Source organism: Alligator sinensis, unplaced genomic scaffold, assembly GCF_000455745.1.
Source record: "Alligator sinensis unplaced genomic scaffold, ASM45574v1 scaffold93_2, whole genome shotgun sequence".
Taxonomy (NCBI): Eukaryota; Metazoa; Chordata; order Crocodylia; family Alligatoridae; genus Alligator; species Alligator sinensis.
The window spans coordinates 3432677-3451179 of NW_005841854.1; the positions used below are offsets into that span (position 1 = coordinate 3432677).

At 41.5% G+C, this 18503-nt stretch overlaps 1 protein-coding gene across 15 annotated transcripts in view; it reads left to right on the plus strand.

Annotated features, from left to right (window-relative positions):
• Positions 1-16274, plus strand: part of RYR2 (ryanodine receptor 2) — an 847904-nt gene extending 831630 nt beyond the window's left edge. For 11 of the 15 annotated variants that reach the window (XM_025213702.1, XM_025213670.1, XM_025213684.1 and 8 more), the window contains 5 exons: positions 2509-2665; positions 5711-5775; positions 7014-7114; positions 8691-8742; positions 15228-15323. In XM_025213702.1, the coding sequence (XP_025069487.1) occupies positions 2509-2665; positions 5711-5775; positions 7014-7114; positions 8691-8742; positions 15228-15323 (471 nt within the window). Of the gene's footprint in view, positions 1-2508; positions 2666-5654; positions 5776-7013; positions 7115-8690; positions 8743-15227 lie in introns of those variants that run through there. The other 4 variants (XM_025213656.1, XM_025213760.1, XM_025213763.1 and 1 more) reach the window with 2 other exon arrangements.
• Positions 16275-18503: the final 2229 nt, after the last annotated feature.

The window sequence follows — 18503 nt, forward strand, 5'->3', positions numbered from 1 at the left end:
GGAAAGAGCCCAGCCTAATCCAGAGATAAAAGTGTGAGTCTGAAAGGCTGGGAATCATAAAAAAATCTTTTACGTATTAAACTGAGCAAATGTTGTACAAAAGCAATGTAACGTGATAAATAGGGAGCACCATATTACCATTATTAAGCACTTTTCAGAATCTTAATGTATTGTAATTTTTCACTGAGTCTTTAATGACAGGATATTATTCTAATAGAATCCCTGTAGTATTTTTATTTTCCTTTGATCCCCTAAACATGATGAAAGAAGAAAGGAAAAAAACACCCCTTGATTTAAAAGGAAGCAGATTATAGAAGTAACCATTACCCTGTATGAGAGCTTATTTTTCAGACAACTTTGTAAATATCATCACCCTTATGATATAGGTAAATATAATACCACCACTTTAATTGGGAGACAGGCTACTGCTTATCAAAATGGAGATAATATGGATGCAAAGCCTGAATTAGTATTGGGCAGTGCCTACATTCTCACCCCATGCTTAATTCACCAGACCCAACTATACAAAATCTAAGAACATAATTTTTTCCAAAATTTGTAAGTATTTCACCATTATTTTATTCCGAAAATTGAAGTACTATATCAGGGATATAGCAGTAGAGTGGTTAAGTTATCTTGCTACAGAATCTAGGATATGAATTCATGCCTTGCTCCAAACTTATACTTAACACCAGTCTCAGGTGACCCATCTGTAAAATTGATGGGTATCCTTCGGGGTGGGTCTAGGTGGCTAGAAGTGATACTAGCCACATTGCTCCTTTGAGTGCTCTTGCCTGTAGAAACAACTGCAAAACCATACATAAATCTGTTTAGATGTACCTGAGGATATTGTATGAGTTTGAGAAATGTATGTTTTAACCATACTGCCCCAGCATACCATTTGACTCGCAGCAAGTGGATGTTGGATCTTTCTTATAAAACAGGAAATGTTGCCATTTCAATCTTTAGCAACTCCCAGTGTAGTATATGCAAATATAGAAAGGAAAAAAGAGTTGGCATACTTGAGTGGATAGGACACTGACTGTTAAGAGCCTGTTTTTTATTTCCAGCTCTGCCAGTAATTTTGTTTTGTGACTGGTTAGTTTTATTTCATTCCCCTAGTACCTTTATTCTCCTCCTCTAAATAAACACAAGAATGAAATTTCCTCTTTTTATTCTTGTTTATTTGGACCAAAAGGTTTTCAGTATAGAGACAGTCTCTGTGGGTAAGTACAGAGGTTCAAAAAACCCAAGGCAAAATCAATTCGATCTTTGCAGTTTTTTCTAAGCTACTTAGATTGAAGCGGTAACAAACTGAACTGATGTTCAGTGTTTGGGTGGCCAAAACAGGCAGAAGCCTTCACTGGCCCAGGCCAGGAGTCTGGGGGTGCTCACATGCATCACCCCTCATGGCAAGGCTGCCTGAGGCTGCTGACCCAGCAGCCTGAGGCCTGATTGGCAGCTGGAGTCTCTTGCGGGGAGGAAGCACCCAATGGGAAGTTTCCCAGCTGGGCTGGGCTCATCCCAGCCTGCCCATTCCCCAGCCATTGGCCTCCAAGGGAAAGGTCCAAAGGAGGAATACACCCACCCCTTGTCCACACTGACCCCCACAGCTGGGGTCTGCTCTGCATGGAGGAAAAGTACCCACGGTGGGGTTTCACCTCTCCCCCCACCACAGCTCAAGGTGTTCTGGGATCACTCCAGCCCTGCCACTTCCTCAGCTCTCTGCATCCAAGAGGGGTGGGGGGAAGAGGGTGGGAAAAAGGTGGGACCCTCCCCCCCAAGCAAGTGGAGCAGAGAGGGGTTTGGTCCTCTGTCCTAGAAGGCAGAGGCTAAGGAGAGAGTGGAGTTGAGCCAATCCCTGCCAGGCTCACTGGGCTGTAAGGGGTGGGGGGGAAGAGCAAAAATCCCCCACCACCAGGGTTTTTCATCCCCCTGCTGCATCGCCTGGGGCTAGTGGGGTCTGTGCATTCATTTTCCTGCCCTGTCCCCCCCTGTCTCACTGGGCTGACAGACCCAGGCAGGAAGCAGGCTAGGGAGCTGAGGTTTTAGTGCCCCAGCTCTGATAGCTGGGGGTTGGGCCAGCCTTGGTCTGTTGGTGCAGACATCACAGCCCAGGGCTGCAAAACAGCCTGCAGTGCTGGGGAACTGTGAGTTAACTTGAATCAGGAAGGGATCTGGGACAGAAGTTCCATAAACTGGTTTAACCTGAATCAGTTAAGTCTAATACTACATCCAACCAGGTTTATCTCAAACCAGTTTCAATCATTTTGAAAGTTGTGTATGTGCACTGAATTTGTTGTGTTACAGGTTTAAACTAGTTTCCAATCACTTAAATGAGTTTATGCGTAACTTCTGTCCCTAACCTGTGTGTTTATCAGTGTCTGACAATCTGGAACCTGAAATGAAGTTGTGGCTCTTAGATGCTCTACAAATAAAATAATCAGCGGGAGAAATCTTGAAAAGCATTTTCTTTAATACAATGAACTCTTACTTTGTGTTTTCCAGTGCTACATGTTTCACATGTATGTTGGAGTGCGTGCAGGTGGAGGAATTGGTGATGAAATTGAGGATCCAGCAGGAGATGAATATGAAATCTATCGGATCATCTTTGACATCACTTTCTTCTTCTTTGTAATTGTCATCTTGCTAGCCATCATACAAGGTATAGATTTGTAGCCCATGATTAGACTGACAGTATATTTGAAACTACTAGAATCTTAATGCCACAGTCATTACTCTACTTATCTGATATAGATGAGAGCTAAAAAGTCAATGTCACCAAAAAAAAAAAGAATCCTTAAGTATGTTTTGCAAAACTTCACATCAGTGAAAGAATAAGGTCAACTGAGAGAGAGAGACGATATCCAGATAAACTGATTGATAGCACATATTTCCATTTAAGTCCATTGGAACTTACAGTGCTTTAAGTTTTGCATATTTTGCTAAAAGCAGTAGTGGCTTCTTCTTTCTGACTTTTCTGTTCACATGATGAGTCTAGAGATGTAAGGTGTGTATGAAAATGTCCCTTTCTTGGATCTGTAGTAAGAGCGAGATGTAGAAATGATCCAGCAGTGAAAAAGCCAAGTAATTCAACTAAATTATCCCTGGTGGAGCTTGGTTTGTCATCCAATTTAGCCATTATCTTTTTTGGATCCATTCTAGGAGGCCTACTTCTAAAGTATTAAGATACTAGGGTGATGGGTACAGAACAGAGCCTTCACACAGTAGAAGAAAGAAGCAGTGGTGATGTACCTGCACTCCCTTTTTTTGATAATTCAAGAGGCAAAGAAAAGATGTGACTTATAGGATGAATCCCCACATTCAGGGGTGTGTGGTTGCTGTGGCAAAAATAGCAGTGGCACAAATTTGAGCTGCTTCTTTTTGCTGCTGCACATGCCCCTGCAAGTGAGGTTGGTGCAGGGCAAATGTCCCAGGTAAGATAGGAGAGGCTGGGACCATCATCTGTGGATGCCTTCCCTGTGGATGCATCCTGGGGCAGCAGTAGCAGCAATCTATCTACTTGGAGCGTGTTCAACAGCTAGAGCGTGGCTTTGGCCAGCCAGGTTCCAGTTCTGGCGGCACATGCTGCTGCCACATGTGCCATGCTGCTTTTTTTAACAGCAGGTTTTTTTTGACACTGGGATCTCCTGGTGGGAGTGCTTGCACCAACGCTTTCAAGGTCCCAGTGGTAGGTGACCTGTGGCTGTGGACATTTTCACATTTCTGCTTTCCCTTCTCTCCTAAACATGATTTGAATAAACTCCAATAGCCTGCAGTTGACCAAAGTCTGCAGTGTGCTTGTCTGATTTGGGTAGGGGAATGTTGAGACCCATGCTTTTGATTTCTAGATGCTTGGGGGGCACGATGAGGGGCTGCAGTTGAGCTGAGAGGGAGCACAAACATGGATGTTATAAAGATACATTGCCTGTTCAACAGAAGCTAAGGGAATTCATGGATTAAAAGTGCCAACAAAAGGGGAAAAAATGTAGGGTGGGGAGGGGGAAGAGGAGGGGACAGTAGAATTATGGCTATGTACCAGAGTGGCCAATTGCAGCAGCATGTTTATAGTGGAGGAAGAGTAATGCAGTGTGGGATGCCTGGAGGACCAACTGGGCCTATGTCCGAGAACACTTGAGGCATTTTTACACATGCAAGCGCCACAGCACTGGCCGCTTTGAAAAGTGCCCAGTGCTGTAATGCTTGCAATTGTATAAGCAGCAAAATGTGTGTCAGCACAAAGAAATTGGCAGTGGTGTGCTTTTGAGCTAAAACATCTTGGAGGTGCTTTAGTTCAAATGTGCTATTTTCTTCATGCTGTTTCTTCATGCTGATGCACATTTCACTGCTTATACAACTGCAAGCGGTGCAGTGCAGTGTGTGTCAGCTCCCATGTGAAGCAGACTTGATTAATCGAATCTGCTCTGAAGTGGTGGGTTGCCAGCGTGTCCAAGAACTAAAAGGTATATGTATAAATGGCGTTGGTGAATCCATGCATCATACACAACACTGAACTGGTTCAAAACAGTACTTGATTTTCCAGGTACACTTTTGAATCATTCCAGTCAGATTTAAACCAGTTTACTGGCCCTGTATGTCCATCTTCTTCTGATTTAAACAGAATTTAGACCATTATAAGTGTTGTGTGTGTCCATACCATAATGTTCACCATTGCCTTTCTTGTAAATGCTAACCTAAATCAAAAAAGAGAAGATACAAATGATTCATTTGGAATCCTTGAACTAAGAGTATTAATCTAAGGATATACCAAAGTAGGTGGATTCTAGGATAGAGGTGTTGCTGTTAAGGCTGATAGTAATATAGTACCCAGTGTCACTTTGTCTGCTTACTAACTGAGCTGTCAAGTTGACTACTTAATGCCTGTAGAATAACGAGGTATGGATGAGAGCTAGCTCACTGAGATTGAAGCTTTAACTCTGTGCTCTATCATCCGCACTGTCTGGCTGTTGATTTCTAAATTAATTTTAAAATGTTTATCTGACATCCCTTTGCTATGACATTGGCGATAGTTGAAAGGCCTTTATTCTAAAAATCAGGTACAATATGCATCTTGCTTTTACCTGTGTTAAAGCAGTGCAGCTCTTCAACTCCAGCAGAGTTAGTGCTGACTTAAAAGTAGTATAAATGATGGAAGAGTCCAACATTTAATTTTGTAATCTAGGTCTCTGACCTTAGTGCAGCTTTTATTTCCTCTTCTTTTTCCTGTCTCTGTAAAAAAATGGCCCATGATTTCCATGGAGTGCTGTTAATGACACTCCATTACTAAATGACACACATGGGGATAACAACATGCACATAGCCCCTAGTTCTTTCTCTAGCATTCATACAATAAATCTGCAAACACTGTAAATATATACTAGTATAATGCTCAGTATTAATAGCCCCATTGCTGCATAAATGTTGGCCTACTTTAACCTGCCATACAATAGTCAAAGCTAAACCTCTTATACCTAAAACAGGAAATCACTCGTTCAAGAACCTGCTGAAAATACATTGTACAAAATCAAAGATTGCTGTCAGCCAGGTATCAAGTGCTCACTTTGTCTCTTCTGATCAGTTAAATGCATTTACGTACTAGCTCTGCATGAAAATTACTTGATTTTACACCATCAGAAATCTGCCTTGACTTCTAGGGTTTCCTCCCAGTTCTACCCAGGAATGCTAAGTCTCATTTTTATTCAAACACCAGGTTTAATAATTGATGCTTTTGGGGAGTTGAGAGACCAACAAGAGCAAGTTAAAGAAGACATGGAGGTAAGAAGTTATAACCTCCTTGTTGTTGAGCTGTAAGGCACTTACAGAAAAGTACCAGCTACGTGAAAGTATTATCAAAATGTGAACTATACAGGGGATAATAGTTTTTAAGCTGACGGGAGAGGATGCGATTTGCTTTACTACAAAAGGTGCGCTGTTGTGCAGAGCACTGAGCAGAATTCTGTTCTCATTTGTACCTCATGAAACCACAGAAATAGAACTAAGAGTTTGATCCACTGTGATAGGCTTTCATTTTATTTTTGACTGATTGATTTTTTTTTTTTAAATCAGGTACTAACTATATCCTTTAAAAGCCTACATATGCAATTCTATAATCTCCATAAAGATACTCCTAGGGAATTTATGGATGTGCTGGAACTGTGCTCTGGCAGCACTGATTAGAATCATGCTGGACACAGTTGTAGTTTATCAAAACTGATGTTCTGCTCAGGGCATATTTTAGACTTGTTTCCCCACTCCTGTGACTTCAATATTCTCTCATCAGGAAGGGGAATAGCTACTGGTTGATAAAGTAACAAACATTGATCCAAAACACCTACACATGTATTTCTGTATGTCTTGTGTGTCTTTGTGTTAACTTTAAGGCTTTTTCAGTTTCTAAGAAAAAATTTTCATCTGTAGCTACATATAAAAATGTGATCTTAGCAGCTATTTGAATCTCAAAGCATACAGGTGGAGGCTCACAATATTCAGCGTTAATACATCAGTGTTATGGGTAACCTTAGGTGCATATTTTTTTGTAGAACCTAGGTGAAAGTATGCTGTACCTTCAGGTTTTCTCTTTTCTTATTTAAATGTGACTGTCAGAATTCTGGAAGGTATCAAGTACCTGCTGTGTTGTGTAATCTCAGCTGAGAGCATATTCAATTTCAGCTGGGTAAACTTAACTACCATTGAGGTACAGATTGTTATGGACTACATTGACCCCTACATTCAGAGCACAGGAAGGAAAAATTGCTTTTCAGCTTTGATTAATTCATGCCATTCTTTCTCCTGATGTGTTCTCATTCAGTTATTGGTGCCAAAGATTTTTTAACAAACAGCTCAAAGTGATTGTGACAGCAATTAAATATCCATTCAAAGTGTTTGGCTGTGTTTTCTGGTCTCAGTCCTTAAAGGAAAAGCTTTTTGTTCTACATGCTGTATTGGAATCTCTACTGCATGCTTCCTGGATTTTCTCAAAGAAGCTACATGGATATTTTCTATTATTTTTTTAGACCAAATGCTTTATTTGTGGGATAGGAAATGACTACTTTGATACAGTGCCGCATGGCTTTGAAACACACACACTACAGGAGCACAACTTGGCCAACTATCTGTAAGTACAATAATCACTAATTCTTTTGTAACTCATGACCTCCATCATCCCCCGCAATTAATTTGCCAGGTCAGTAATACAAGGGAGGAACAGCAATTAAGCAAAGGCTTACAATTTGGCATTCGATCACGATTGTGTCAAGGTTGTACTCTATTCCCAGGAAAATGTAACTAAATCTTACCAAGTTCCATGGCTTTGAAAAATCTCAGTTCATACGTGAACAGCAGAGACTTGTTAGAGTTTGGTAGCTAAATTTTTAATGTTCTATATGCACTGAACATAATTCAGGCCAGAGTAGCAGGGTATGAGTACGACTTTCCATTCAATTGCAGCTTTTAGCTGTTTTTTGACTGTGGTGTTGAATATAGGAACTGAGAGCAAGAAGATTATCTGTTTTATAAACTATTTATATTTACTATGGAGTAAATGTACTTTATTTCATAGCAAAAGTGGAATGAATATATAACCCAGTCTACATGGCTATAGGGATGTGGAAGGAGACTAGGACTCTTGAGCAAGAGCACCCCTGAGACAAGGAACTGAGAAGTAGATAGAATGGAACTGGGAGCCTGGATGGGAGGAGAGGGGGTTGTCTGAGTAAGGAAATAGGGGTGAGATGGAGTCCAGATGAAGTCCAGAATAAGGAGCTAAGGAGGAAAGAGACGCACTAAAATGGATAGGGACATTAAGGGTCATGTTTTGGATGAAGAGGGGCAAACAGGTCAACAGCACTTGACCACATTGCTCTCTAGAGTCAAGAAAGGAGCCCAGTTTCTGAATCCAAGATCCTCAAGTGTCCTTATTCCACTGCCAGCAGCAAAAATCTATGAAATCCTCTGGCAGAGTGTGTCTGTCCTCTCTAGTGTTGGTCCACACAGGGAATGAGCACCTACTGCTACTCTCAGTTAATCTGCTAAGTCACATGGCTGGGATCTGTGCCATTGCTTTAAAGTTTCCAACCCTGCTTATGACTTATGTGGCTGCCAATATAGTTCCACGTGAAGGAATTTCAGTTTTTTCTGTTTGGTATTTAAAAAGCCTTGGAAATTATACTCCATGTCCCCCAGTCCCCTAACCATTTTCATTGCCCTTTACTGGCCTCTCTCTGATTTGTCTTTGCTATTATATCTTTATCATTAGTATTGCCTGTTTTTCTAGACAAGGTCTAAGAAAATATCCACTATCCTTAACATTTTTAGTAATGCCTTTACTCATGGAACAAGTCATAATGACTCTTTGCCAATGCTAGTGTCTACAATTAGACCCAATTTACTTGTCTGAGTCAAGAAAATGTTTGTAACTATAATACTTCTGCCAAGGGCATTGGGAAAGCATTTCAGCTGCAAGATGGATTTATGAAACCATAATGAGTCTCTTATAGTGTTTCAGTCAATTTATCTAGAGGCTCTATTTAGTTTTTGTATATATAAATATTGTATATGAAACATTGTTTTACATGTATTAGCAGAATTCTTATTACCCTATAAAATGTAATGGTGAACATCCATCTATCTGTCCATGTTGCCTTTATATTCCCACATGCTTTGCTTCTGACAAGCTTCTCTTTGTTTTGTAGGTTTTTTCTGATGTATCTCATTAACAAAGATGAAACAGAGCACACGGGACAGGTAAGTAAGCACTGTAAACCTGGTTCTGATCAGTAACTTACCTTGCAGTCTTAAAGCTGGCTCCACAAAAATGTCAAAAGATAAAACTATAAGTAACTATATATTAGGCCTGTGCAAAGCGGCTAGTATTCACTTTGTATTAGGATTCGGCTGATTCGTGGGACAGTGATTCAATTTGGTGATTTGAATTACTGTCCCAATTTGATTCAGCTGAATCACCCAGGCCCACCCCTGACCCACTGTCCCAGCCCAGCAATGGCTGCCCCGCTCACCCCAGCTCCCAGCACTTTGGGGGAAAAAAAAGCCCTAACTTACCAGGTGCTGCTGGGCAGAGGGGCAATTCATGTTGCCCCCCACTGCCCCAAGCTGCATGAGGGACTTTGCATGAGCCCCCAGCCCCCTTGATTCAGCTGAATCACCCAGGCCCACCCCTGACCCACTGTCCCAGCCCAGCAATGGCTGCCCCGCTCACCCCAGCTCCCAGCACTTTGGGGGAAAAAAAAGCCCTAACTTACCAGGTGCTGCTGGGCAGAGGGGCAATTCATGTTGCCCCCCACTGCCCCAAGCTGCATGAGGGACTTTGCATGAGCCCCCAGCCCCCCGCCACCGTCCCAGCCACCATGATGGGGGCTGTGCATGAGCCCCTCAAAGCGTTGAGGCCTCAGCAGGAGCAGTGAGTCCCGGTGTTTTTCTTGTTTTTTTTTTTCTTCTTAAAGGGCCAGAGCTGGGATGGGCGGGGCAGCCATGGGAGGGCTGGGGGAGCATGGAGGGGATGGAGCCTGGTAGGGGTCCCCCATGGGCCCCTCCCCCCACCTCCAACCCCTCTTCCCCACCCCCTACTTACTAGTCCAAGTTGGGCTCCACCTCCCTGCTGCAGTGGGCGGGGACTGTTCAAATCACTGAAGCTCTCCAAATCTTTTCTGAAGATTTGGAGAGCTTTGAATTGATTTGGACCTTTTAATTGGTCCCTTGATTCTATTCAGATTCAGAAATTCGGCCACCGAATCGGGCCAAATCTCCTCTGAATCAAATCACCACCCGAAGCTTCGCACAGCCCTACTATATATGAATATTCCATTAAAACATTAAATCAAGTAATTTGATTTTCTGATGTCTCTGTTTCCCACCTCCTTCATTCATTTTTGTGCATTCACTCTGTTATGTGAAATTAATATAAAATTCACATCAAAGTTGTCAGGGCTTTCCATTTTTTTTTAAGTTTTGTGTCCTTCCATGTAACTATAATCAATAATGAAAGTTGGTGTTATCTATTAGAGGCAGGTTTATAAGAATTAGAGGCAGTTATGGTAAAGATAGAATCTTTAAATGAGGACAACAATCTTGAATTTGAATTTAAGCATATAAATTGTACCCCACAGTCAGCTGCTGTGCTGACATTTTGAGAGAGCTAGCCACAATAATTCCAAGATCTATTTCTTGAGTAATAACAGTTAATATAGAGACATTGTCATGTTTGAATTGTTTGAGTATTCACATATTTAACAAAGGCAGGGGAACTTTCTCATTATATGTTACAGCTACATAACTTGCAGTAGTATGTCCATTAACTGTGTATAGTCCAAATACACCTGAAAACCAGGGAGGTGGCATACATGTAAGAAAAGGAGAGAGAAAACTAAAATTTCCTAAATTTCACAAAATTGTACCTAAAAAAGGCTAGATGTCTTGATTACTGAGGACTAGCAATCCCTATGCTTCCTGTGTTCTTCTCTCCCCTGAGGTGAAAAAGGCATTTATACGATCCTACTGATTTCACTGCCATTACTGTCATGATAAACAGGACTGCCACATGGACAAGAGCAGTCAAGCACAAGTAGCTGCCCAGAGACACTTTGCAGTGCTGTATACCACTTCCAGATCACTTTTGAACAGATGAGAACTATGGTTTCATATTTACTTTGTATTAGTTGCACTAAGCTCTACAGAAGCATTAGAAGGCACAGCTGTGCATTAAACCACTGGATGTAGCTAGAGGCAATTTTGGAGCATAATGGTCTTAATTCCATGGAAAAATGTATATGATGAATCAACTTGCAGCAGCTTGTGCTTGAATGTTGTGGAAGTATAAGTCAAAATCTTTGAAAGAAAAGCATCTAAGATTTTTTTCCCCCATTTTGTGGTTGTTGTTGTTCTCCAAACCTTTACCTTGAACCTCTTTTCGGTACAGTTTTTAGCAAAAAAAATGTCATGCTTACACGCATCTTTCCTTTTGAGAGCTGTGTAAGTGATCAGTAAAATGTTTAGTAGTTGCAGAACATTTCCAGTAAAAAGCAAAAACAAATCACAAACTGACATGCACTACTGGGATACAACACATTTGCACTGTATGGTTGTCTAAGCTGTCCTGTTTGAAACCTGAGCGATATACTGAACTGCTGTAATTATGTTCTTGTCTGTACATCTTATTTTCTAGTTTTAACCAACTGAAGATTTTTATTTTTTTTTGCTATTTCTGAATAGTCATTTTGTCCTTTGCATATTAAACTACACTAAGATATTTAACTCCTGTTTTCATCATTTTTAATTGCTATCATGGAAAAATACTACCGCACTTGTGTTTGCGTCATTGGTAGGCATTACTTATCATGTGCACTAACCCGCTGCAATTACTGAAGCTAGAGTATAACTACTGGTATTTATTTCAGTCTAGGAAGTTATGCATGTTTTTCATTAAATGAAAGGGAACCAAGAACACTCTGAGCTATTGAATATGCCTGATATAGGGATTTTCTACAATTAAATATTGTCATTCAGATTTTAGTATATTATTCACAGGCAGAGGAGTCACCCTTGAAAATATACAGTGCATTATTTAAAATGAATGCAGTGATTCATTGGTGTAACCAGTGTCCCTCAGGTGGAGAATAGACCCCTTGGACAGTAAATTATCTTTTAAAACAGGAGAACATATGGCTTCATGGATTTTGCTCATGTTTGTGGGCCATGAAACTGGTTTGTATACTCACTACAATGGCAATGCAACCCGGAGACATATAACTGACATAAGTGGCCAGTTGGAAATTCCCTTGGCAAAGAGTGATCCATGGGTTATGTAAAGATTAGAACATACCGCATACCAGTGATCACTGACTGTTCCAACCAGCTACTTGTGATAAGTTCATGATGGTCCTAGGTTACACCAACTCATAAAGTTATTCTTGCATCAAGGACCAAATAAAACACTGGGGCAATGTAGCAGGGCATTATTGGGGCACTGGCTTTTTTTATTCAGCTTAAAGTTTCATATATATGACTAAGAGCTTTTTTGTATTTACCTCATAAAATTGAGAACAACTAAAAAACGAATAAATAACCGTAACTTTTGTGAAGTTGTAGTTTTTCGTGCATTTGTATGCATTAAAACGGTAATGTAAAGGTGGACTATTTCTGGATTATTCGTAGGCATTTTCTTAGTATCATGCTGTGGCAGGGCACTGTGTGCGCCTGCCACTTGGCAGCCACCAGGTGCCTGATGAGGGCAGCCATTTTGAGTCAGGGTCTGCCTATATAAACAGGGCAGTTCGGCTGCTGGAGGGCTGCTGAGATCATCTGGATGTAAGGGAGGAACTGTAGGGGATGGTCAGGAGGCTCCTGGTCCTGGGCATGACCTAAAACTGCACCCTGCCGGGAGTGGGTGGTCTGGTGGGACTTCCAGTGGTGCGGGAGCCCCCAGGAAATGCCAGGCCAGTTACCACCCCAGTGAAAGGCGGGTCGGGGCACCTTAACCCCTAGCCCCCACCACCGGGTGGGTAACCCCTGTGTTTGTGTGAAGGGCCCAGAGGGCAGACCCCGGAAGAGAGTGAGGGGCTGGAGACCTGACCTGAACAAGAGAGTACCCTCAACTGGCCCATGCTGGGGCCAGGACCAGGACGGTCAAAAGGGCCAGGGGCCCACCACGAGGGACGCCCAAGAGCCGGGGGCCTGGAGTCCCGACTGGCCTGGAGGTGGGCCAGGGCTGGTAGCCAGAGGTCCTGGGGGGACCACACCCGAGAGGGCAAAATAGTTTCGGGGGCTAGGTAGCCTGAATGAAGGCGGAGAGGCTGCCTGAGTGGAGGGATCATGGAGGGGTCCTGTTAGGAGGATTCTGGGGCCCAGTGTGGGGGCCGGTGATTATGTAAACATCAAGATGCCATCTGCGAGGCTTGGGCTGCGGTATAGGGGAGGAAAGGAGCCGCAGAGACTGCCCCCTGGCATTGGGGCAGTAAAATGGGTAGCTTCCCGCTTAATTGACATCAATTAATTAATAAATTAACATTAAAGCATGGCAGGAGAGAAGGCAGGTGGTTGGCCCAAGAACACGTGGGCGGGCCATGGAGATCGGCCCCGAGAAGCCCCCTGTTTCACATGCCTAAAGATAGCAGGGAAGATCTGAGTACCAATTAGCTGATTTTAGAAAATAGACATAAAACAGGCCACAAACTTTTTCCTACACAGTAACTGTTCTTACTACTTCTCCTTTAACTTACTCACTGAACCCAAAAGTCTCACAGTGTTTTATAGAGAGAAGCTACCAGCATCTCATTAGCTACTATGGAGTACATTGAGACTGCTACTATATAAAATCTAGGTTGAGGATTCAAGAGCAAAGTATACCAACAAATGTCAAAGTCAATAGCCAACATTTTTTTTCTTCTATGAATCATTTAGATACAGTTATCTTTGTCCTTTTTTTACAATCACTTTCACAGATTATAGCATTTTTAATAAAAGCCATTGTAATGCTTCATATCACATGAAGGCTGGATAGGCATCTGGCTGGGGTCATCTGACCCCAGTGCTCTTTCCTGCCTAGACAGGGGGTCAGACTCGATGATCTGTTGAGGCCCCTTCTGATCCTAGCATCTATGAATCACATAAGTCATTTTTCTCAATGTCCTAATGCAGGGGTACTCAATGCCCAGCCCACAGGCCATATCTAGTCCATGGAGCTGTGTTATTCAGACAGTGGATTTTCCCAAAGTTCTGGAAATCTGATGGGGCAAACAGCGGCAATTAGCACTGGGACTCCTCTGGCATATTTCCAAACTCCACAGACTAGATAACATGGCCTTGCATGGGTATTGAGGAAGGGTGAGGTGACAGGGCCTGATCCAGCATGTGCAGGGCTGGGCTGGAGTGGTGGAGCCCAATCTGACATGCAAAGCATCATGGCTGAGGTATCAGGGCCCAGTTCCACACATGTAAGGCCAGGGCTGGGATAGTGGGGCCCAACCCAGTGCATGAGGGACTGGGATGGCAGGCCTAATCCAGGGTGGGGCCATGCCCATGATTAGGTATATGGCACTGATCCCGGGCAGGCCAGATTGGGCTCACAGACTAGATCTGACCAACAGACCCACTCTGCTAACCACTGTCCTAATATAAATCTAAAGAAACAACGTGTAGTGTTTTGAACAGACATGTAACTGGGCAGTTCTTCCCCTTGGCAGCAATGCCAGACAGGGCATCAGATGCTGCCAGCACTGGTGGCTCAGCCGGCTGCATGCTGGCTACTGGGGCTGGCACCCCAATCACCCTCTGCCCATTATTTATTCTGCTGCATTTGAACAGGCAAGGGAGTTGTTTACAAGCTTGCCTTAACTTCATCAAAGTTGCTCAGAAGGAGAATTTTTTTCCATTTTTTCCTGAACTATTTAATGAATGAACTGAAAATGACTAACCTACATTGATGTGCATTCCCTAGAGTCATGAAATGGTAAATCTACCTAAACCTGAAAAATCTATCTGAGAGTAGTTGATAACTCTTGAATTGGGAGGAATGTGTCTTTTTCCATATACATCATACTCTACATTTAATTAATCACACATTTTTAAGCACACTTTAGTATGGGACCTGGACGCAATTTACATGTTTAAAAACTTACATGAAACATTGCCACTAAGTAGGCAACAATCTGATATGTTCTCATTGTGCCATAATCTGAACAAAATGAACAAAACTACCAAGATGAAAAGCCTTCTTAAGAAAACTACTCTCATCTATGGGTTATACTAAAAACTTATATTGTTTTCTTTTCTTAATATCACAGACATGTTTTGAAAAGGGTGATACAGAAATTTACCTAATATTCCTTCAAAGACCATGAAAAAGCTAGTTTTTAGCTATGATGTGTTGCATCCAGCTAAAATGGAGATTTAAGGTGTTCTTAGTCATGAAACAGCAAGCAAATATTTTAGTCTTTATTGATGATTTCTCTGAGCTGTTTCAGAATCCCTTTTAACTACTCATTAGCATATATTTGCACACATTTATATATTTCAGTCAGGAGATAGAAACGTAAAAGTGTCATCCAAGATGAATGGAGTTATTAGTGTACTTTACCACTTGCAGGTTGATACACAGCAAATCAATAAGAATTGAATCAGAACAGTGGAGCAGCATATTAGATTCCTTTAAAAGCTGAAACATACCTAATGCACTCTCATTGAATGAGATTAATTATTTAAATCTCTGGTTCTTGCAGGAATCCTATGTATGGAAAATGTATCAAGAACGGTGCTGGGAGTTTTTCCCTGCTGGCGATTGCTTCCGAAAACAGTACGAAGATCAGCTCAACTGAGAACAGATGAGGACGTGCACTTGAAAATACATCCATGCATTTTCCAACTCCTTTGGGAATGTTTAGCAGACTTCTTAAATCTCAGAAGCTGTGTGCTTTTTGGAGCACCAATGCTCTCTTCTCAATGATTTGACTGTGCTTTTAGTTTTTTGTGTATATGCTTTGAGAACACAGGAGTAAAGAACAATGACAATTTAAAACAGAAACTCTGGAAAAAAAAAAACATTAAAAAAATCCCCATGCATAACATGCACACACATACACAAAGAGACTTGAGATGGTTTATTTCCAAGACTGCCAGAAGACACCCTTGACTATAAGATCACACATGGGGTCACGTGGTAGCGACACTCATTCAATCTGTTTATTTCATCATTCTGGAAGGAACTATATAGTTCACAGAGCACTGTAAAAGATTGTTGTGGACACTAAGTTGTGGGGAAATAGTGCCTTACTATATGTGGGTTGAGCTATGCAGAAGATGAGTGCATGATGACATCTTATTTTTTCTTTCTGTCCTCCCTTTTCTTCCAAGTTAATATTATTTTGTGTTTTAGTAGGTTTGGGAGGAAGGGGTTCGACTGTGCACACCTTTTTAATAAGACTGGAGTGTCTCAGGACAAGAGTAGGTTATTCTCATCACGTTAAATTCACATTTACCTTCCTCTTTAGCTCTCGCTCTTATTTTGGTAATGCTCTGATGCAACACTGCAACTTTATGAAATCTTTGTATGACAACAAGACGACTGCAAAAAAAAACACTTTAAAAAGAAATGTTTCATTGCATGTTTATTATGCAAGTTTAAAACAAAAAAGAAAAACAACCTTCAGAAGCAAGTTGATCAACATGAGAAAAAAACATTCACAAATATATTCATAGTAATAAAGTGTTGTGGGCTTTATTGTACATTTGGAACCAGTGTCATCAGCCAACAATGTATATGTTATGAACTTGACCGTAGTTTTGATTTCTTTTCCTTTTCTCTTCCTTTCATTTCTGCCACCTGTGATCAATAGTGGAGTTAAAGATTTTCTTGTTAGACCATTTTTTAAATGAAAGCTGAAGCAATATCCATTCAGGGATTCCATCAGTTGCATCATGAAACACCAATGATGTATACATCACTCCATTTTGAGTCCTTTTCAATTGTAATGCCAGTCTTACAAATAAAAAGAGAGATTCAGAATGGAAGCAAGGTGATTTTGCTAGCATTTGAGCCCTTTCTTACTGAGTCTACCAATTAATCCCTAATTTAACTTACCCACTCTGGTTGACAGGATTACTTTGCTCTCTTCGTGTTGATACTGTTATTCTCCTGTGTTCTGTGTAGCTTCCTTTCTCCATTTTTTACTTGTAGCCCAAAACTTCACTGGTTATAAAAGCAAACTAGTATCTTTAGGAATATTCAATTATAGAAGAGAAGTAGGGAAGTAATCCTTTTCTTTATTAATAGTCTTTATAACAAGAGAAAGTCCAGGTAGGGGAAGAAGGGGAAGTTCTTTTTTTTTTTTTTTAAATATATCTCAATGTCTTCCAGCCTTTGAGGTTTTTTTCAGGTTCAGGCATTCAGTTTTTAACAGATTATAGATGTGTGTGCCATTCTGAAATTTGCTTTCAGGTCTGTTTGGTTTTTTTGTTGTGGTTTTTTTGTTTGTTTGTTTTGTTCTGTTTTTTGGGTTTTTTTCATGTACTGTTTGAACCTGTGATTTGAACTTCGGATTCTGATTTGGGCGGTTCTGTTGACCAGAAGGCTTTGGATCTGAGTTCAGATATTGATTCCTCAAGAATTGCGGTATTCGGAATCTAGGCTTCAGTTCATCTCTTCTTAGCAGGACCCTATACAATAATGTTTACTATAATTATTTTTTTCTAAGACTAATTTTGATTAAGAATAACTTTTGGAATGTGAATTCCATATTAGATATCAACATGGGACATTACCAAACAAGGTTTCTTCACTATCACCTCCACCATCACATATCTACAAGCACTAGTTTGTTAGTTCAGAGTTTACATACAAGTGTTAGGTAATGATGCTTAATTATTTTCAAAGATCATTGAAGTGTTTGTTTTAAAAAATGGTTCAAATGAAGATTAATGTGAGCTTTGCAGACAGACATATGAATACCACTTGTGTCTACTTAATCTTGACTTTCCACATCACACAGCTGCTGTAGTATTCTGTGTTTGAATCTAAGAGTCTATAGTACTCAATGTGCGTGAAACAATATTAACATCCAGACGTGCAGGCAAGTGTGGTTTGTGGCACCACAAGCTACATGTGGCAAACGTTAAAAAATGTCCCATGCTGCAAATTAAAATGTGCCCTGCTTCGCAGCTGGCTGGGGAGCAGTGTGCCACAGCCTGGGGGCTCCACAGCATGCAGAGACGGGGTGCTGCACCTGCTGCTCCCCAGCTGGATGGGGCACAGGGTGCTTTAGCGTGGGGGCTGCCTGCTGGCTAGCCCAACACTGGAGCACCATGTGCCCCAGCTAGCCCCTCCCCACAGCATGTGGAGCCCAGCCAGGATCCAAGAAGAGCTGAGTATGGCCCGCAGCAAAGGGCATGTGTAGGGTCATGGGCTGTGGTACAAAGCAGCACAAATTTGTGCTGCTGAAAGTGTATGCCATTCCTCATCTGGATTTGGACAGAAAGGTTTTCTCCCTGATGGACATCTGATGAGCGGTACGAGTGTTTTCTCTTTTAATTATAAAAGCCTCCACTTATCGAATGAATCCAGATACTACCTTCACAGAGGCAGATGCCTCTCCTTGCTTCTAAACGAAGATCACTTCATTTAGAATAGGCAAGAATGGATGTATATTACCAAAGCAGGGAGGGGTAAAGCAGGCCCAGGATCCAGTGGCACTTGGGCAACTGAGAAGTATTTCAGTGGCTGGACTAAGGTACCTTCCATGCAGAAGCTGTGGAATGTGTGCGCAAATCCCTTGAACTCTATCTGTGGTCCCTACTCCATTAATCAAAAGATGAGCATACAACTTACCACTGGGACCCTAAATTTTTCACTCATAACTTTTATAAAGCTGAGATTGGAAAAACAAGATGCCTAAGTGTTATGTTTTCATTTTTTAATTGTGAATTTCCAGTAACTCATTCTAGTTCTGATGCTTTTTTTCAAGAAAGATATTCTTCAAGCAAGTCTGTCAAATGCAGGAAAG